The following is a 20435-nucleotide window of genomic DNA, read 5'->3' on the forward strand; positions in this document are numbered from 1 at the left end:
ATGGCTGCAGCCAACATCGAGGAGAAGCGATCCCAGGACGTTTCTGCTGAACACGACGAGATCATAGGCAACGACAAGTCCAATGAGCTACACAAAGTGCCTACCCTGGGTGTCGACATTGAGAACCATGAGGCCGAGAAGGGTGATGATTCTGATGGCAGGGTAACCTGGACTACGAAGCAGATTTTGGCAACCATCTTCCTTTCCGCACTATATGTCGGTCAGTAATGTGTCGTGCGAGATCCTACCCACAGCTCACAAAGGTCAGGTTCCCAGATTCCCCTATACTTCGTCGGTGCCTCCTTGAGCTTTATCTCCAGAGATGTCGGCGGCACAGAGTCGCAGGCTTGGTTACCTGTCGCGGCGGCTCTTTCGTTGGCGGCGGTTGCCCCCTTCTGTGGTTATCTGCAAGATCTGTTCGGACGACGGAACGAAACACTCTTTGGCGGCATGGTACTCATTATTGGCACTATCGTGCTTGCCACAGCAAAGAGCTTTGGTGCAGCTGTTGCTGGTATGGCTCTGTGCGGTGCGGGGGCAGCTGTTGGTGAGCTCACTGCATTGGCTGGGTAAGTCCTGCTGTGAACCGAACACGTTGATATTGACGCTTCATAGTACTTCCGAGCTCGTGCCGGTCAACAAGCGAGGCATCTACCTGAGTCTCGTTACATTCTCGATCCTCCCATTCTGCCCCTATCTGATGTACTCCGAGCTTTTGGGGACCTATCATACCTGGAGATACAGCATCTGGATTTGCTTGTGAGTGACGAAGATACCGTACGATTCATTGCTGACGCGGTACAGTGGCTGGAATGCCTTGAGCTGGATAGGGTAACACACTCTCGTCACTCCTTATCCAAGAGCCGTCGCTGACCTTGCAAAGCATTGCCATTTTCTACTTCCCGACCTCACAAACGAGGGCACACGGTAGAGACGCCAAAGATATCCTGAAGAAGATTGACTTCGTGGGTGGCTTCCTGTCAATATTTGGCTTGACACTATTGTGAGTTTCGGTGTTCATGCATGCCCTACACGGTCCTAATGTTTCTCAGCCTTGTGGCTTTGCAAGCCGGTGGATACTCCCACCCATGGAGCAGCGCCTACGTCCTGTGCACACTGCTAATCGGACTGGCCTGCATTATCGGCTTCATTGTCTATGAGTGGAAGTTTGCAAGGTATCCCATGATTCCCCATGAGATGTTCTCGGGACAGAAAATTGTGGGCATGGCATATGGCATTGCCTTCGTCGCTGGTAAGCCTAGAATACCTGATTTCGCGTACACCTCTAACATTGTCCAGGCATGAACTTCTTTGCTCTCCTCAACTTCTTCCCAATGATGTTCTCAGCCGTCTTCGAGCCAGATCCAGTCCAAATCGGTCTCAAGGGTCTCGCGCCAGCCTTCAGCACAACCTTCGGCGCTGTGTTCACGAATGCCGCCCTGTCATGGTTCAAGGGCTGGAACCGTGAGCTGCTGCTCTTCGCAACAGTCGTCATGAGTAAGTTCCTCGCCTTCGATCGGACCACATCTCTAACAGCCACCAGCCGCCTTTGGCGGATCGCTCGCCGCCGTCACACCTGATGCCCCAAAGATGGCCGTTGCTCTCGGCACAATCGCCGGCTTTGGTGTAGGCGGAGTACTTGTCCCAGCTGCAACAGTAGCCATAACGGTCACCCCTGACACGACGATCGCCACATGTGTCGCCCTCTCGCTTGCCATCCGAACGATTGGCGGTTCGATCGGCTACGCCATCTACTACAATGTTTTCATCAACCGCCTCACGCCACGGCTCCCAGCATACGTCGCTCAATGGGCGATCGAAGCCGGTTTGCCTGTCAGCCAAGCTGAAACATTCGTCGGACTTTTCCTTACGGAACCAAGTGAACTCTCTGCAGTCCCTGGGGTCACACCTGCAATGATCCACGCCGGCTCCATTGGCAGCAGATGGGCGTACGCGGAGAGTTTGAAGTATGTCTGGTTGACAAGTATCGCGTTTGGTGCTTGTGCCATTGTCGCTTGTATCTTCTTGGGCAATATTAGCAAGCATGACAAACAGGGTTGCTGCGCATGTTGCGTGAGCGATAAAGAGCTGGTATGTGGCATTGCGGCTCTGATTGTAAACACCGTAGTAGTACGGGCGTAGCTATGGCGGACGCAGAATTAGCATTACTGACTGAATGGCATCTGAGTTTGCTTTGTTACTCCGTGGTTTGTTTCGTACCTCATGAAGTGCCTCGAGACTCAGATCTTGGTGGATAGGGCACGTGAACACAATATGTTCTGACCGGAATAGCCTCTAAAGTGAAAAGCCTATGAATGCAGCCTAGAACGCTCCACGGCCTTTCACCTCGCCTTGTTTCCAACGTTGCATAATGGCTCCCTGCTATCGCAATCCAAATCCTCACGTCCGTGGTCGAGTCCTTTGCTGCTACGATGTGGGATGGTCAGGATGGAGTGTTCGATCACGCTCGGCATAGCTTCTCATCGGATAGTGCATCAGAAGCCTGAAATTCCGGTATTGACTCGAAGCGCAGAAAGGTTCGTCGTTGGGAGCAATCTAAACGGCTAAGGGGATCGGTCATTTCACTCTATTGCAATTAAGAAGATCCCATACTTACCATGAGGAGGACTTGCTGGCCCTGCTGAGATGTAACTTGAATGAAGACAAATCACAAGGTAGACATGCCTCCCTCCCAACATAAACGTGGTGCATGTGCTTCTTCGACGAGTTTATGCGTGTATCGAGCATTGCCACTCCCTACCTCCTGAGCATATACCACGGCCGCTTGATCTTCCCTTTTCGTGCTTGAAGGCGGCCACCTTGTTTTTCTGGGAGGAGATTCACGACAGTGCGCCAGGAACTGCGCATTTCAGATCAGGAAACAATGCTCGACGCTTGCAAGGCTCGTGACCGAAGGTGAAAGATCCCATTAGCAGATTGAGGGATCTAGTGGCCACAATGTCGACCGGTAGGCAGTTCATTCACATGGACGCGTTCTGGTGCTTGACGTGACTGACTAACACTGTGTCGAAAGCCGACCGTTTGGCATACCTTGCCGGTTGCAGGTGCTCAGCGCAATGGACTGCTGTAGTAAATAGACTGTCCAAGACACTTCTGATGCTATCGGTTGGCGCAGAGGGATTTTACCTTGTGTCTTTGCAACTGCGCAGGATAGCGCAGATAGCTTGGTCAAGGTGTGTGCTGAAGCAACTGCGGCTATCTCCCATTTCTACTTGCTTCTCTTTCTGTAGCGGGTTGCTGTGACGTGACTTTCGATCAAGAAATACAGCGACTTGTTGCTGACGCCCATTCAACGGCTCTGTCGCGCATTAGAACCTTATGAAAAGCTTCAAAGGCACAGTGGTCAAACATTGGGTCATGGCAGCGCTGCAGGTCGTGCAACACGCTATGAACGTGACAGTCGTGTGCAGCAGTCTACATGCGATTGGTAACAGCAGCGAATTCAGAAGAACTGGATAGCATGCAGGTCTTTCGTGGAATCGATGCAGAGGACCAAAGCTGTCAGCTGGCAGGTTCATCTCCTTGCACCTGGGTCGTGTATCATGTGACTTGCTAACCTATATCGGAATGCAGTCCGTGCTATGCTTGCGGCGGCGGCAATATTTCTTGCCTGCGTTAGAAAGTCCAGCATTTAGTCCGTGCGACAATCGATAGTAATGTCATAATTTCAACCTTAATACGTGCCGTACTCTGGAGAGTTCCGCCACGCAATAATAGCACATCGAGGGTCGGAGTAAAATATTGATAGTACATCGTCGTGCTGCTCATTTGATCGTCGTTCGCCCCAAGAAAGCACGTTTGCGCTGTTAGCCAGAAAGCATGTCTGCCACGAGAAAGTCCAGACTTATGGACTCGTACGACACAAGTGGTACGACATCCCGATATTCTGATCCGCAGTCATGGCCCTGAGCATTTTACGTGGAGTTGAAAAGACAAACGGAGTCCCCGGAGGCGAGCCTCAACCAGACTCTGGTCGCTAGACTTTTCCTACTGGCTCAATAAAGCAGCTTCATCCGAAAGTCTCACGCCCTCTTACCAGGCTCATAGCTAGATTTTCTGGAGATTTGGGAGCTTGCTTCGTTCCTGACAGATTTGTTTTTGCTAACTCCATGGTAGGAGGCGGAAGGTTACGTTGACGAAGTTATGGAACGACGGCTACCGTGCCTTGACATGCACCTTTGGGTCCAGATCACGTACCTCGACCGGAAGAAAAACTATCCGGTAATTTCAGAGACGAGATGTGCACCAAGATGCTTCTCGGCACCTCTGCATTATCTCAACGTCGCATTCCATGTGGCATAGGGTTACGGTTCCTTCATCTGGCTGTAGGGGCGCTCACGTGTAGTCAGGGACGAGCTCCTATTCATCGTTGTTATGTGAAAAGAAGCGCTGGCCACATGCATCTTTCGCACTCGTGTACAGTAGGTCTCGTTAAGATCCTTGAAGAACGACCACAGGCTTCTAGAAGGCGGGTCGTAGAAGCATGGTGCATCCGAAAAGGACAGGGGTAAGGTCAGAGGCCAGAGCGGGTCTTTAGTGGTCAATCTGATCAATGGAGAACGGGAACGTACACGAAATAGGCTTGGTGAGGTTACCTCTCGCCTCCTCAATAATCCATGAAGTTACACGAAACCACTCAGTATTGGTTGTGCGAGCAAAGAGGATGAACCAGCGGAGACTCGGTAGAGCTAAAGCAGGTGCAAGCTGACGGCAGACGCTGAGATGCCGGAAAGAGTTGTAAATGATCATGACTTTGAAGAAATCATTATTGTCATGTGGTGATGTACTGGGCGCGTGATGACCTATCCTGCTTGGCTACCAAATGATGACAGTCGGACCGTTTGACCTGTTATCTTCAAACAGGCAAGGCGATTGCCTTTGCACTACCTGAGGGCTCGCTTAATTGTCTCGATTCCTCCGCACATCAAGCAAGCGGTTAGTTCGATCGATTCTGCGTCGCCAGACGTCAAATGAGGTCTTTGCGGCTCAAGATCAAAACGATTTGCGCATCAAATCGTAGTTTCGACTGGGGTGCAGCAAGCGCTATCCACATGGTGGCGTACTAAGATTTACGAACAGCCGGCGCGAAGCAAAATTGTAAGCAATGTGGAAATTGAGATCCGGCGTCAGTGGTCACAGACTGCAAGCCCATGCAAAATGAGACACTGCATTTTGTGCTATGATTTAGCGACGTCGCCTTTGCCAGCCAGGTGCCATTAACTGCGCAGAGTAGTATTGAACTTATTTGAGTAATCGGAGGTATGAGAGGGAACTTTGATGTTTCCCAGATTAAGCTCGGCTCAATTGACTCGAATCTTTGAATGACATGAGCTGAGCACATCTGTAATTGCTTGATCGACTCAAGACCTCAATAAAGTAGCTACTCCATACTTGGCCCTCGTCAGCGATCTTGTCACATGCGCTCATAGAGGACATCTCTCACACCTTGAAGCCCCTTGATTCGTTGTCCCAAAACCGGAAATCGAAAATCGCAGCTTGGTTAAGCAGTGGAGAGAGTTAGTGCTTAGACTGCTCGCCGTCGAGCGACGATGAGGGCTGGAAGAGGCGCGTGTTGGTACCAAGTGCAACCAAAAGCGTTGGCGGGGCAAGAGGATGAAATGCAACCCCAATCTGTGGAGAGAACACTGCTGGTCAGTTGTCCGTGTCTCAAGCTGTTCTAAGCCTAGCCCGGTCTGGAGCTGCATGCCACTAACTCTAAAATCAAGTAGCTCATGGAGCCGAGCATTCGCTGGAGTATCCGACCGTGATTTCGCGTTGTCGACCAGCAACTTCAAGAGATTTCCCCATGGATCATTATCCCAATCAAGTCACTCCACAAACAAACATGAGCCACCTCTTACTCATGCTTGTCACCCAGCTCCGCGCGAGCAGCAAATTTTTCTGTACAAGCGTTTGCACTAGCAGGCAGTAGGCCCTAGTCGAGATTCTCAAGTCTGTCACTAGCTCGTGAAATTCATTCCAGTGAAACGCATAACAACCAGCTCATTCCCTCATGGTTCGCGTGCTCTCTTTCCTTTCTCCTCGAGTCGCAACTTTCTCTTGAACCTCCTCACAAGTAATCCAGTCGACAACAACCATGGCCGGTGGCGACGGTATTCGATCGCTCTCGACAGCTCAGGATGTCAACCACATCGAAGCTCCAGTGACCTGGAAGGCCTATCTCATCTGCGCCTTCGCATCATTCGGCGGTATCTTCTTCGGTTACGATTCTGGTTACATCAACGGTGTCAACGCCAATCCCATCTTCTACAAGTCAGTCGAAGGTCCCGATGCAGAGGCTTTGAGCTCTTCCAACACGTCTCTCGTCACCTCGATCCTCTCTGCTGGTACCTTCTTCGGCGCTCTTATTGGTGCTGATGTTGCCGAAATCATAGGCCGAAAATGGACAGTCATCATGGGTTGCGGCATCTACCTGATCGGTGTTATCATTCAAATGGTCACTGGTCCTGAAATCAGTTCTCCATTGGGCGCCATCGTTGCTGGTCGTCTCATTGCTGGCATTGGTGTCGGTTTCGAATCTGCGATCGTCATCCTGTACATGAGCGAGATCGTAAGTTAAACTCTCATCGTCAACCGCAGCTGTGGTTGCTGACTTTATCAATAGTGTCCCAAGAAGGTCCGTGGTGCTCTCGTCGCTGGTTACCAATTCTGCATCACTATTGGTATCCTGCTCGCTGCTTGCGTCATCTACGCAACACAGAACCGAACCGACACTGGCGCGTACCGAATTCCCATCGCTATCCAGTTCGCCTGGGCCCTCATCCTCGGAGGAGGCCTCATGATGTTGCCAGACTCTCCACGATACTTTGTCAAGCGAGGAAACATCGAGGCTGCGCGCAATGCTCTTACGAGACTGCGAGGTCAGCCAGCCGAATCCGAGTACATCCAAGCCGAGGTTGCTGAGATCATCGCCAACGAGGAGTATGAGCGACAACTCATCCCAGCAACTGGCTGGTTCGGCAGCTGGGCCAACTGCTTCAAGGGCGGTCTCGGCCACCAGAAGTCTAACCTTCGACGAGTCATCCTTGGTACCTCCCTCCAGATGATGCAACAGTGGACTGGTGTGAACTTCATCTTCTACTACTCTACTCCCTTCCTCCAGTCGACTGGTGCCATTGGCAACCCTTTCTTGATCTCCCTGATCTTCACCCTGGTCAACGTTTGCTCAACCCCCATCTCTTTCTACACGGTTGAGAAGTGGGGCCGACGAACGATCCTCCTCTGGGGTGCTCTCGGCATGTTGATCTGCCAGTTTCTTGTGGCCATCATTGGTGTCACGGTCGGCTTCAACAAAACCCACCTGAACGCCGCTGGTGACAGCATTGCCAACAACATCTCTGCTGTCAACGCTCAGATCGCTTTCATCGCTATCTTCATCTTCTTCTTCGCCTCCACCTGGGGTCCAGGTGCTTGGATCGTGATCGGCGAGATCTTCCCCCTGCCAATCCGAGCTCGAGGTGTCGGTCTTTCCACCGCATCTAACTGGCTGTGGAATACTGTAAGTTCATCCTTGCCTAGCACCTCAAATTTCGTTAACAAATCTCCAGATAATTGCCGTCATCACTCCTTACATGGTTGGTGAGGACGCGGCTAACCTCAAGTCCTCCGTCTTCTTCATCTGGGGTGGCCTCTGCACCTGCGCCTTCGTTTACACCTATTTCTTGGTTCCGGAGACAAAGGGCCTGTCACTCGAGCAGGTCGATAAGATGATGGAAGAATCTACACCAAGAACATCTGCCAAGTGGCGTCCAAACAAGACCTTCGCTGAGGCTATGGGCGGCTCCGCTGGTGGGAAGCTTGACACCGAGATGCTTGCTGATGTCGAGCGAAAGGGTTCCATCTACTAAATGTGTCACTTCGTTGGCTTGACTCACAATAAGATCGATTGTCTATAGAGAGCTGATGATGTTGGCAAGATTCTGATCTGCTCTTTGGAATTATGTTCAAGATAGGAAAGTTCAGATTCTCTTGGATATGACACGAGATACGAGACCTTGTGTAGATGAGAACAAGATGCACAGTAATTAATACATAAATTCAAATCATCCTTCTTGCTCGGTGTTCTTTCGCTGTTATTGCTGTTCTACAGCAAGTCGTTGCTACAAAGTATTCCGATGACGACCATATGTTGCCTGCCGCTGGCACCTCACAGCTCAAGCATGTGATTCACACCACGATCGGGCAGCGACAGCATAGATTGTACAACGCTCCACCCACCTCTCCTCTTCCGCCTGCCGCAGCCGTTTCCAATGTGCTATCGCAACACTCAGGCACCATTTCCGACATGCAGTGTGCTTCATTCATGGCACCTCAGCTGCCCATCCGACAAGGATCCACTCGGCGTGAAGCGTGCGGCAAATGTATCCAAATTGTCCTTGGGATCGTTCCTGCACGTTTCATGCAACTCAGTCAACAAGCGTGTCTTTCTGCATTTACGTTTCCTGTTTTAAGGGAAGGGACGATCCCCGCGTTCCCACATTGATTCTGCGATTTGTTCTCACCTTGTTCTAGCCTTCACTTTTCGCCACCAAGGATGGAAGTCTGCCTTAAGGAGCCTCGGCAGTGCACATGACTCGTGGATTGGGAGCAAACCTTGGAAGGCTAACACGCTATCCATGCAAGCTTTACGAGCTACTGCGACCTCTCACTTCTCTTCCTCGAGTCACAGCCATGAGCGATAACATGGATACGCAGCGCGACCTTCGTGCCGCTCCGCGAACTCTCGAGATGGGTCTTCGACCGTCTTCATCAGGTACCTGATTCATTGTTCATTCGATTGTCGCTGTCTACCTCACACTGGCAATGGGATGGACCGCCAGAAGTTGGACCTGTTGACAGCGCAGGCCAATGCGCTGGGTACAGCGCTCTGTGCCGTCTCTGATACCAACGACAGCGCAAGGCAGCGATGTCTGAATTTTGCTACGGAAGTAAAAGGTTTCGTCAAAGGATGGAGCAACCTCTCGAAGGCTCTCCACGATCCACAGCTAGAGGCAAGACCTGCCTTTACACAAATTATCGACCGCCTCCTCCTAGATTGCTCGAAAATCGTGAATGACTTACGCAGTCAACTAGCGGAAGTGCGAACTAAACAGAGTCAATATGACGCGGCGGTTCGAGGCAAACGATGGATGCCTCGAAATAAGACGCCGCATTTGCTTGTCAGTTTCCTGGCCCGAGAAACCACAAACCTTCGACATGAACAAATCTTCTATGCCATTACTGTGCTTGATGTTCTCCTTGGAGTTGTTTTGTAAGTTATGGACATGGTACCTACACCTTGGACGAGCTGACCTTTCTACAGTCATGCGAAGACCTTAGGAGAGCATACCAATCGTCAGGATGCTCAAGCTTCTTTCCAAGACCAGCTTGCGCGGTTGCGAGCCGAAGCAGAAGCTAGAACTCGCGTCTTCAAGGAGGAGCGTCGGATAGGAGACAAGTATGTGGTATCAAGCCTCTGGTTGAGCACGGTGACATGGCATGCCGACTCTTTCGAAGCGCCGCCTTTCGAGACATTAGCACTACAGTGGTTCAAAATCGTGCCGGACGACTCCCAAGACCGTCCTACCGGCTCTACCACTGACACGCAGAATTTGACCCGAATCGTCATGCAGCTACAGCAAGACTTGCGCGAGCAAAGCCAGTCATCCCAGAAGCAAGTTCAGGAACACAAGCAGCAGCACGATGCATTGAGAACTTGGGCAGAAGGCACTATTGGGCAATTAGAGTTCTCACAGCAGAAAGCAGCGCGCGAAGCTGCTTCCAGGATAGAGGAGATGCGGTCCCAGCTTGAGGTTCAGAAACAGAGGATTGACTCAGATGCCGCCACAATCGAGCAGTTGAAGCACTCCCGAAACGAGTGGACGGCTCACTACCAGAAACAATCAGCCTTACTCGAACAACTGGAGACACAAATGCGAGAGTTAAAGAAAGAGAATGTCGTGTTGAGGCGATCTTATGCCCAGCAGCAGCAGAAACTTGACGATCTAGTGCAGAGACACGACAAGCTTCAACAGTCACACACCAAACTGCAGCATCAAAACCAAGCTTTGCGCGACCGTCTCGGCGAGACAGAAGCCGACAGACGGGTACTTGAGGACAAAAACTCGAAACTACAGGCTCGCTACTCGAAAGCCGTTGAGCATAACAAGAGATGGAGAGAGTTGTACGACGAAGGCCCTGGCCAGCGCGATGCACAAATCCAGCAGTTACAGTCCGACATCAAAGCGTTCAAGGACGAAGTGGCCACGTTGAAGTCTGACCTAACGTACGTCACCGGCGATCGCAATCACCTTCGCGACAGTCTTAAGAAGATCGCTAGTGAGCGGGACACCGAGCGTCTTCACAGTAACAGGCTCCAAGAACGACTGTCAGCAAGGAAGAGCGAACCACCAAGTGCTTACGATGCAAGGTCATCGAGAAGAAGAAGCAGAAGTAGAAGCCGCTCTGACTCGGCTGTGCCCTCCACAATTTCCCGTTCTGCATCCAAGGAATCAGCCTCTCGAGCCTCGAGCTCAACTTATGTTGATGACAGCGCAAGCGATTACGAGCATTATGCGAACAACCTGCCTCGCAGGACCAGTGGTGATACTTCGTCAAAGATCGGGTCATGGTTCTCGCCTCGCCGAACATTGGTCGTATCCGGACGGTGAAAACCAGGCTCAAGGAGCGGTGCATCCTACACGGAGGCTGCACATACTTCAACACACGCGACCGTTCCCCAAACCCAGGTCTACCAAACAGACTAGTGCGTAGTCTCTTCATGACAGTACGCTTTGGCTTTGAATCTCTCCCACGATCCTATAACGACGCGACCTGCTTGACGAGATCTGTCCTTGACCGAAGTGGCTGCAAATATCTATGCCCTTGTGGCTCACTGTTACGATGCCATCATCGAGGGGCCGTGGTACTAGAAGCTCGGATGTATGTACGGCATATTTCGCTACAAAAGCTAAGGGCTGTACTTGAGCTGCCATGAGAAAGCATACCGTTGAGCAGCCGTTAAGCTGGTGCAGACGGCCGAAACGCTATCTAGCAACACGGCCTCCCAACGTCGATATTTGCTTTCGCCGTCGTTGGCGCACACTGAGAGACACCACGTCTAACGCTGTTGGTTGGTTGCAGAATGGATCAACTCACCGACGTGTTCCAGACAACGATGATGGACGAGGTAGCGCATTGGCGGCTATTATGACGGGGCAAACTGCATCGAAGTTTCAGACATGTATCATCACCGGAAATATGCGTCTCACAGTCTGATCAAAGCTCGGGAAGCGTCGCAATTACAAGGATTGCAACAATGTGACGGACAAGTAAACGTCCGTACAGCGAGCGGTGTCAAGACTCGGGTCGTATCACTTCAACTCGGGCATGAACAGCATGCTCGAGAGTCCGCTATCACTAGGATGAGGAGATACTCAATGCTCGACGATCAATCTTTATGTTAATTGAACGGCCCCCCTTTTATTCAGACATGCCGCACACGGTGTTCGGCGTTCTGGGAATTTCTTTCATGCCACGAGCCGTATCGTGTCGCCATAATGCATGCTTGTACCCGATTGGATTTACAATCTAGCGTTGCAGGTCATGTTGTCCATATTGTAGGTCTTATGAAGGCTCGGGTTTGACGGCTCTACGCCGACCCGCGATGTTGGAGGTCGCTGCCAAGAAATCTTGGATTCTCCCCGACCGATGTCGGCCATGTCCTGGCGGCATTTGACCACCATAAGTAAGTGATCAAAGCGTGTTGGACAACTCGTAAAGTGCCTTTGAGCTTCAAAGTTACTATCCTGCACCTAAAGGTGTAGTCACTGATTGATATACAATTCTCGCAAGGACCTCGGCACAAATCCCCGCTGTGCCTTCTGCCTCCAAGAACACCAACAAACACTCTGTCAACAAACAGTGTCGGAACAGCATAGCACCCAAAACTCTAGACTTACTGGTTGCAAGACGACTATTGCACATACCTACGAAGATCCCGGGTCTACCATATCGGCAGCTTCACCATCTCCGCAAGAGCAACTCGTCCCTCGACATTGCGTCATTGCACCACCTACTTACCCCTTTTGCCGATAACGAGCAGCGCTCCTGCCCAACAACTAAAGGGTCTCCAGAAACCCAGTCCCGCGACCACAACCACCGATAGAATTACGAGGGGAAGAATCAGCCTTCCAACACCATGTCCAAATCCGAACAAGCAACCTACTCCCACGGCCACCACGCCAGCGTAATCTCAACCCACGCCCGCCGCACAGCCGCAAACAGCGCACAATTCCTCCTCCCACACATCAAGCCACATTTCAAGATCCTCGATCTCGGCTGTGGCCCCGGCACCATCACCGCTGATCTCGCAGCCTTGGTACCACAGGGCAGTGTCATCGGCATGGAAATCGTTGAGAGTGTCCTCGAGCAGGCAAGATCCCTGGCTGATAGTCGTGGACTCACAAATCTGACGTTTCAAACTGGTGATGCGAATAATTTGGGATTTGGCGAGGGGGAGTTCGACGTTGTGTTTTGTCATCAGTTGCTGCAGCATGTTAAGGATCCGGTTGGGGTGCTGAGGGAGATGAAGCGGGTGTGTAAAAGTGGTGGTATTGTTGCGGCGCGCGAGGCGGATTATGCGAGTTTCGTGTGGCATCCTAGGCCGGAGGAGTTGGAGAGGTGGGGTGAGTTGTATCAGCAGGTCGCGAGGGGGAATGGTGGGGAGCCGAATGCGGGACGGTTTATGCCGCAGTGGACCAGGCAAGCTGGATGGAGAAGTGAAGATGTGACTGTTAGCTGGAATAGTTGGTGTTTCACGGGTGAGGGGGCGAAGACATGGGCGGAAAGTTGGGAAGGGAGGGCATTGCATAGTGATTTTGCGAAGGGGGTGGTAGCTAATGACTATGGGACGCAGGAGGAGTTGGAGGGGATAAGTAAGGCTTGGAAACGGTGGAGTTTGGGAAGCGCGGATGAGGGTGGGTATGAGGGAAGTGAGGACAAGCTCTTTGTCGTTGGGAATGGGGAGGTTATCTGTCGTTGCTGATTCAGGTGGCATAGGCGCAAAGCTTGAGGCTTCGTTCTATGGCTGAACACTCTTGGCCCAGGTCGAGGTCGTGTGACCGATGTTTGCAGTCTACTTCCCATCAAGGAATACCTGACTGCATCCTGCTGTAACTATACTGTGATTACTGAGCATAAGCTGCCGAAAGCGTTTGTGTACCATCAAGCTTCCACAGACTCGTCATCGGCCCATCATCCCCATAGACAGGGTCCTTTGGTGGCGGAGCCACGCTGTTGATTTCCTGCTGATACCTATCGTGGTCAACGGGTTTCTTTCCCATCTCGCTTCGCCACTTTGGTCCGTTCTGTCCGTACTTAGTCCACCTTCAGCTATGGTGTCTCTTTGTGGACTTACTGCAGGGTAGACACCGATGTACCTGTAAGCTGGATCCTCGCTGCTCTCGAGGCATACGTGAGCAGTTCCAGCCGGCAGCACGATCACATCGCCTGTCTTCACATCGACTTCGATCCCACCGTCCTCGTCACCTTGCCCTCGGCCGAGCAATAGCTTCGAGTGGCCCGAGAAGACACCATAGCACTCGTGAACGTTCGGATGGAAGTGTCGGTAGGATATGTGACCCCATGTGCCGTCTTTGCGCCAGCCATTCCTTGTCAGATGCTCTGTTGTCGAGTCCTCTGACGGTGGATTCGGTAGGACGCCTCGGTAGACCAGAACAGGTAGGTTGGGGTTATTGGGCGCGCAGGTGTTGGGTTTGAGGAAGTGAGTCTCTGGTTGGGTCGTCATTTTGGTACTATCAGTTCAAACCTCAGCAACAAACAGGAGACATGGTAGTATACTTGAGCACCATAGCACATTGTTTGACATCACTGGCACATGCGGGGAAGTAAGCAGGAAATTCGGAATGCGGAGGATCGCACCTGACCAGTACATATGTCGCAAAGTCCACAGTCGATGTTGTGCAAGGTACTAGAGCACGCTAAGGCATGAAACCAAAGATGCTGAGGAGCCATCTTCACGGAGGCAAATATCCACGCCCGAATCTCCCATCATAGATTCGATACGTCTTGGTCATCCTGAACGCCAACCAATCTACAACTCTCCTTCCACAAGCGACTTTCAGCTTCCGCGTTGTACGCATGCTCAGCGTAACCAGGAGCGCCCATCTGTGGTGCAGGCTTGACCGGCTCCGCGATTTGACAATCCTCGAGGTATAACCCTCCTTTGCCCTTCAGCTCCTTATCCAGCGCAGCCCAGATAGTCGTTGCTGCGCCTTGCTCAGCACTTTTCATGATTCTATCGATTTGCTCATTGCCCTTGCCCATTGCAACAACGTCGAGATGTGACTGAAGGCCGGTCCAGATCCCGCCTGGGTGCAACGAGAAAGCGTGCAAGTGTCTCGAGCCATACCTGCGCTCAATCTCGTTGGCAAGGTAAATGTTCGCTGTCTTTGCTTGGCCGTAAGCCTTCCAAGGTGTATATGCGTCTGGTTTCTCGAGCTGGAGGTCGTCAAAGATCACGCCCGAGGAGCGATGGCCAAGTGAAGATACGCTGACCACTCGGGATGGAAATTCCGCCGTCGCAGATGCCAATAGCGTATCTTTTAGCCGTTGAAAGAGCAGAAAGTGAGAGAGATGGTTCACTCCAAGCTGTGATTCGAACCCGTCCTTCGTCAACTCTCGCTTTGCCACGGCCATGACACCAGCGTTATTCACGAGGATGTTCAGGGTAGAGCTCTTGCCCAAGAACTCCTTAGCACATTCCTCAACGCTAGCCAGCGAGTTCTGATCGCAGATAAGAATCTCCAGTCTTCCTGGCTCCAGAATATCGGCGAGTGCCTGCTTTCCTTTCTCAAGGTTGCGAACAGTGACATAGACTGTTGCTCCTGTGCTCTTCAGTGCTCTTGCAGTCTCAATGCCGATGCCTGATGAGCAGCCAGTGACGAGAGCAACTTTGCCAGTGAGCTTGCCGTTCAGATCGTTGTCATCGACAATTTGCTGTGCTGTTGGGCGTGCATCTCCTGGACCGTTGAGCTTGTCCTGTGCATGCACAGCTGCGTATCTGGAAGACATCGTATGGTTTGAGCTCGTGGAAAATGCCGTGTATCTTACCGCAGGCTTTTTACTGCTCTGTTGTAGGAGGGAGGGCACGGAGGCCTTCACCAGGATGAAGCTCGTCTTATAACCTACTTTGCATGCCAATCCGATCGACATAGACGTCTAGAATTTATGCAAGAATCGGAAGGTTGAGCCTTCTAGGTTTCCATGGACATTTGGCCGTGTATGTAGGTGTTCCAATCGGCATAACCATAGAGGATGAACTCGGACGAAGCGCGGCTTAACTCCACAAGTGTTTTACAGTAAACCCTCGTTTTTGCGATGCGGTACTTTTACGATAATCTCGCTTTTACTATACCTTTCCTCAATACAGCCAATTCTATTATATTAATTGCGATACTCTGTTCCCTTCGATTATCGCAATTAATTTAGACGCCCTATACAGTAATATCGCAATTCGCAGGTTTTCTAGGGTAGTATTTCCTTCTAAATCTAGAGCACTTTAAATAACTAGATATAGGTAAATTTACGACGATATACTCGCTTACCCTCTCTATATTAATTAGTCCTTCTTACGTTCGTTAAGGTAAAGGCTTTACGCTTTAAGAGAAGCTTAATATTATTAAATAGTACTAGAATTATCCTTATTTAAAGCCTAAGTAGAAAGCTATAGCCGACTACTAGGTACCTATTCTTAAACGCAAGATTAGATAAGGTATAATCTCTAGAATCCTTAACGATAATACTACTATAAGACTAAAAGACCTAAAGGGTAAGATATTAGAGAGATATAAAGTATAAAAGGATAAATAGCTAGAGATTAGGTAGCGACTTTATACTTAGTAACTTATAAAAGTGCGTTTCGGTACGTAGATAATAGGCGATTTACTTAAAGGTTAAGCTTATTACTTCTAGTTACGACTTAAGCCTAATATTCCTTCGCCTTAATTTAGCGATAGCTAGCTTAATAGATTTAAAGTAAGATTCGATATTAAGTAACGCTAGTAATATAATAAACTTAGCTCTATAGATAAATAATTTATAGAGAAAGGTCTTATATTAATCCGGCTATAACTACGCGACTATTACCTCTATAATATCTATAATACTAATAAAACTAGCTTATTCTAGCGACTACTAGCTAAGGCAATACTATTAAGCGAAGAACTACCTAGTTATAAGATTACGAAGAATAAAATTACTATTTATCTCGTATATAATATAGATAGAAGTAATAAGTTTAAACCTCTTATTATTAATATAGTAAAGATACTACGTTACTTTATACTACGTAATCTTAACCTTAAGAATCTTAGACTAATATAGCGATATAATAAGAAGGCCTAGATAAATACGTAAGTATTTAAAGACTAGCTATAAGCCTTTAATCGTTACGTTAATCGTAACGTTATTTTATTACTTAATAACTTTAGTACGTACTCCGTAGCTATTATTAAATTAAAAGAGAAAGGTATACTACTTAAGTATATTTAAATTATCTAGTTACTAGAAAATACTACTATAAAGATATAACCCTATAATTAGAGTATTATTCGTAACTTTAAAGCTTTTTATAAGCGCTTCTAATTCGACTACTAAATTAATACCTAGAATAGAGGTATTAATCCTATAAAAATAATATACGTTCTTTACGCTATATACTAGGTAGTTCGTACTTAGCTAGAGGTTATATTATAAACTATTATTAATTAGTAGCTAAAATCTCGTATACTAGGTATAAAATAAGATGACTTAATAGTCTAGTAAGGTAAGTATACTCTCTTTAACTAACAGTATACGCCCGTATAAAGTTAAGCTATAATTAAACGCGAATTATAAGCGTAGCTTATAACCTTAATAAATATCATTTAAATAGGCGATTCTAAGCTTCTTTCGCTTAACGCCTATCTTAATATCCTAGAAGAGGATATGAACGACCCTATTAGTAATAACGCTATACTTTTCTAGTACGTTATTAATATATTTAAGAATACTACTCTTGTAGAGGAAGAGGAAGTACCTTCCGTACCTATTATACTCGTTAATACTATAAAGGATACCCTTAATACCGTAATATCGTATATAGAATAGTTATAAGGCGATAAGTACCCTACTATTTAGTAATTATAGTCGTTAATACGTAATATTAAGCTAGATATATAGAATAGTATAAAATAGGCCCGTTTAGATAGCTACTTTATCTAATATTACCCGTAGCCACACTCCTCCCTCTATCCGAGTATACCTTATACCTATAAGACTATTAATACGGCGTCCTTGCCTATTATAACTCAGCCAACGGCCCAATATTAAGCCGCTGTGGGCCTTCTGGGTATTGCGATACTCTGATATTTACGATATACGCAGCTGACACGCCCCACATCGCAAAACCGAGGGTTTACTGTAGAGAGGAACACGGTGCGTTGCAGCTTTACTTCGAGGCACTCTCGCTACCTGACATGCCCTATCAGACCCTTTCCTTCTTGCGCGCAGACATGAGCGGATATCCGCGAGAGCTGCTATAACAAGCTGCAACCTCGGAACAAAGTCAGGGGGCTTCACGCAAAGATGCTCAGATTCTCGAGGCTACTTTTGACCAACCAGAGGGCATCGCTTATCTTGGCGTTCACCAAGCTTGGCTTAGCGTAGATCATCAATGGCACCGTTTCCCGGACGAGTTCGCACGGTTTAGGAGCTCCCATCACTCCTGCTTTTCGTCAACAGGTCGATCTGTTCGACAGGATGTCCTCACGACGACATCAGAGACATCACCCTGACGCGTCAAAGCTAGATCTTCTGGCTGACGACGTCTACGTCTCAAGATGTTCCCGCCAAGACCCCTTCAGCTTTTACGAGTTTCCTTTGCCAGGGGGTTATGAACTTTGTAAACAACATCACAACACGCAACTACAAGATGACCATCATGGACTTCTCTTATTGTCAAACCTTTGTTTCTACCTCTGCTTCCCAAGTCCCTGCGCACCCCCAAGTTCTCCCTCCCTAGCCCATGCGTGTCCCTCAACTACCTTCTCTGCACCTTCGAGCTTGTCCTCTGATTGTGCTTCCCAACTGCACACACGCTGCATGAGTAAAGAGTGATGTGAATGAGAGGGTCACTGCTCGCGCGACAGCACAAAGTGGCACGACTGAGGTCGTACGACTGCAGCAGCTTGTTCCAGAAACTATAGCTTTAGTATCGAATAATTTTTGCGAGAAGGTTCTTCGAGGAGGCTCGAGCATGAACGTCGTCGGCCCTTGTGCTTCTGCCATGATGTGACTTGAGGATCAGCTTACGATCATGGATAGGATTTACGTGAAATTTGGAACCAAAAGAGATCGGCAGTGGAGACAATCAAGCGGAGCAGTCACGCAGTGGGCTCGTTGAAGCCACTGCGTTCTCTTCAGCGGTCCCTCAAGAGCCGGTGAAGCGGCATAGTCAAAGAGAACTGGTTCATCCCTTCAAAACATCAACTCGAGATAGTAAGTCTTCGACGCACTATCACTGTATCGCACTCCAGCCAGCTATCGCGATCAAGAACAAAAGTTGACGGTGTGCCATAAGACCCTACAATCTGCGGCCTCGAGTCTTCCAACATGTCAGCGCCGCCAGAACCACAGCCGCGACGTCCTCATCAACCTGACGATGGCCCTGCCATAGACTTCACCTCCTCCATCTCCCGAGACTCTTTGGGAGGCGCCAACGTGCTTATTACTGGAGGTGCCTCAGGTTTGGGCAAATCGTGTGCGAACGCTTTCTTAAGCCATGGTGCTTATGTCACGATTGCAGATATTGAACCGGTTCTCTTAGACGGCACTAAAGCGGAATTACTGGCATCATCTTCGCGCTCCGGCCAAGTACAGACAGTGGTCTGCAACGTAACAGAGTGGGAGAGCCAGGTGAAGCTCTTCCAAGCTGCTGCGAGGTTCGGACTTAAAGGTGTCATTGATGTCGTACTGCCGTTCGCTGGACCCGGCAGCCAGCCTTTCACCTATCCTAAACCTGGCAACGACGTTGTGCCAGAATCACTGTCACCTCCACCGATCGGTTGCATGTCTGTCGCTTTGATCGGGATGACCTATACCTGTCAGTTGGCAGTCCACTACATGCACAACCAGTCGCGATCGTTGAGGTGTCTGATCGTCATAGGGTCCATGGCTTCATACAATGCTTTACCAGGCTCTTGCGACTACTCTGCTGCGAAGTACGGCGCACGTGGCATCTTCAAGTCATTAAGGGATGCTCCAGAGATCCGAGGCACGCCGCTGGACAGTGCTTTGAGGGTCAATATGATTGCGCCTGGCTTCATTTTGACGCCCATGACAAACCCAAAATGGGACACGGTCATATCAGCAGGCATAAAGGAAGTGCCGATCGAGGCCTTGCTAGATGGTATACTGCGTGTCGCCGCCGACTCGACGATATATGGGAAAGCCATTGGTGTGGCATCGGATGGCCCGTTCGATCTGCTAGACAGCCAAGCTGGTCTGAACGGAGTGACAGCTTCGAGGCAGCATTCATGGAGAACAGGCGATGGCGTCTGAAGAGGCGTATTTGAGGCTATGAGGCAGGTCCAAAGGCATATTCGCATGCCTGTGTAGTTAAGTTTGACCTTCTCAAAAGTCCCCTTTATTCCGAGAAGCATGACCTTGGACACCCCAGCCAAGAGCTACTGAATTCGATCTCTACCACGACACAGCTTGAGCCATTTTGGCATAGATATGCTGAAGCCACATTGCAATATCCTCAAACCATGGTTGCTTTCGATGCGATGGACTTTACGAGCACAATTGGCCACGTCCCAATCTCACCAAAAAGCAAAATGTTCATCATGCCGAAGTGGATGAATTGGCTACAGCACAGAGGCACGGCCCGCTTAGAGCGTCGACGCTAACGAAGATCGGTGGCATGAGGCTCCTCAAGCGGAGTTGTAGCTACGAAACCATCCAGTAGATGCAGTCCCTGATTCTCCCTTCTTCACGTAAACTTTTCCCTCAACATGAGCGATCCTTCGTCATGGTGGAAGATACTTGACGCAAAAGCCGATATCTCAACTTCGTATGAAATACTATCCATTGACTCCGAAGCTCGGTCAACCCTATGCCACTATCAACCAATATGAGCAGACATGCCACCGTCCATCTCCAGCTAAATCGTCATCTTCAGGATGAGCATGCAATCTGCCGACGGTGTCTCCACCACACATGTTGTGGTGAACGTAGCTATCCCGATGGGTTCGAGTCTGCTAAACCCAGATCCTGACTCCTGCTGATAAGTACTCTCGTGGCTTGTCAACCATCTTACAGCTTCCAGAGATTAGACATCTTGTATCTACCTG

General features: G+C 49.5%; 7 protein-coding genes across 7 annotated transcripts; 5 read left to right on the forward strand and 2 right to left on the reverse strand.

Moving 5' to 3' along the window:
- PMZ80_009188 (uncharacterized protein) lies at positions 1 to 2091 on the forward strand (the record flags this gene model as incomplete). The annotated part of the gene is made up of 8 exons (XM_064877583.1): positions 1 to 220; positions 269 to 569; positions 616 to 759; positions 805 to 831; positions 884 to 1003; positions 1053 to 1252; positions 1300 to 1497; positions 1544 to 2091. Coding segments are annotated over 8 exons (1758 nt in total), but the record flags the coding sequence as incomplete, so codon positions are not given.
- A 4027-nt stretch (positions 2092 to 6118) lies between these two features.
- Positions 6119 to 7889, forward strand: PMZ80_009189 (uncharacterized protein; the record flags this gene model as incomplete). The annotated part of the gene is made up of 3 exons (XM_064877584.1): positions 6119 to 6592; positions 6647 to 7540; positions 7590 to 7889. 3 exons carry the CDS (start codon positions 6119 to 6121, stop codon positions 7887 to 7889), a joined length of 1668 nt encoding a protein of 555 aa, XP_064726309.1.
- Positions 7890 to 8849: 960 nt separating this feature from the next.
- On the forward strand, positions 8850 to 10691 carry PMZ80_009190 (uncharacterized protein; the record flags this gene model as incomplete). Its single annotated transcript, XM_064877585.1, has 2 exons — positions 8850 to 9292; positions 9344 to 10691. The coding sequence occupies 2 exons, from the start codon at positions 8850 to 8852 to the stop codon at positions 10689 to 10691; spliced, it is 1791 nt and encodes a 596-aa protein (XP_064726310.1).
- Positions 10692 to 12220: 1529 nt separating this feature from the next.
- PMZ80_009191 (uncharacterized protein) lies at positions 12221 to 13066 on the forward strand (the record flags this gene model as incomplete). The annotated part of the gene is made up of 1 exon (XM_064877586.1): positions 12221 to 13066. The coding sequence occupies one exon, from the start codon at positions 12221 to 12223 to the stop codon at positions 13064 to 13066; it is 846 nt and encodes a 281-aa protein (XP_064726311.1).
- Positions 13067 to 13208: 142 nt separating this feature from the next.
- On the reverse strand, positions 13209 to 13828 carry PMZ80_009192 (uncharacterized protein; the record flags this gene model as incomplete). The annotated part of the gene is made up of 2 exons (XM_064877587.1): positions 13209 to 13388; positions 13439 to 13828. 2 exons carry the CDS (start codon positions 13826 to 13828, stop codon positions 13209 to 13211), a joined length of 570 nt encoding a protein of 189 aa, XP_064726312.1.
- A 263-nt stretch (positions 13829 to 14091) lies between these two features.
- Positions 14092 to 15114, reverse strand: PMZ80_009193 (uncharacterized protein; the record flags this gene model as incomplete). Its single annotated transcript, XM_064877588.1, has 1 exon — positions 14092 to 15114. The coding sequence occupies one exon, from the start codon at positions 15112 to 15114 to the stop codon at positions 14092 to 14094; it is 1023 nt and encodes a 340-aa protein (XP_064726313.1).
- A 3579-nt stretch (positions 15115 to 18693) lies between these two features.
- PMZ80_009194 (uncharacterized protein) lies at positions 18694 to 19641 on the forward strand (the record flags this gene model as incomplete). Its single annotated transcript, XM_064877589.1, has 1 exon — positions 18694 to 19641. The coding sequence occupies one exon, from the start codon at positions 18694 to 18696 to the stop codon at positions 19639 to 19641; it is 948 nt and encodes a 315-aa protein (XP_064726314.1).
- Between the last annotated feature and the right edge of the window lie 794 nt (positions 19642 to 20435).

The sequence above is a fragment of the Knufia obscura genome (assembly GCF_036327395.1).
Source record: "Knufia obscura strain CCFEE 5817 isolate CBS 148926 chromosome Unknown scaffold_13, whole genome shotgun sequence".
Lineage (NCBI taxonomy): Eukaryota > Fungi > Ascomycota > Eurotiomycetes > Chaetothyriales > Trichomeriaceae > Knufia > Knufia obscura.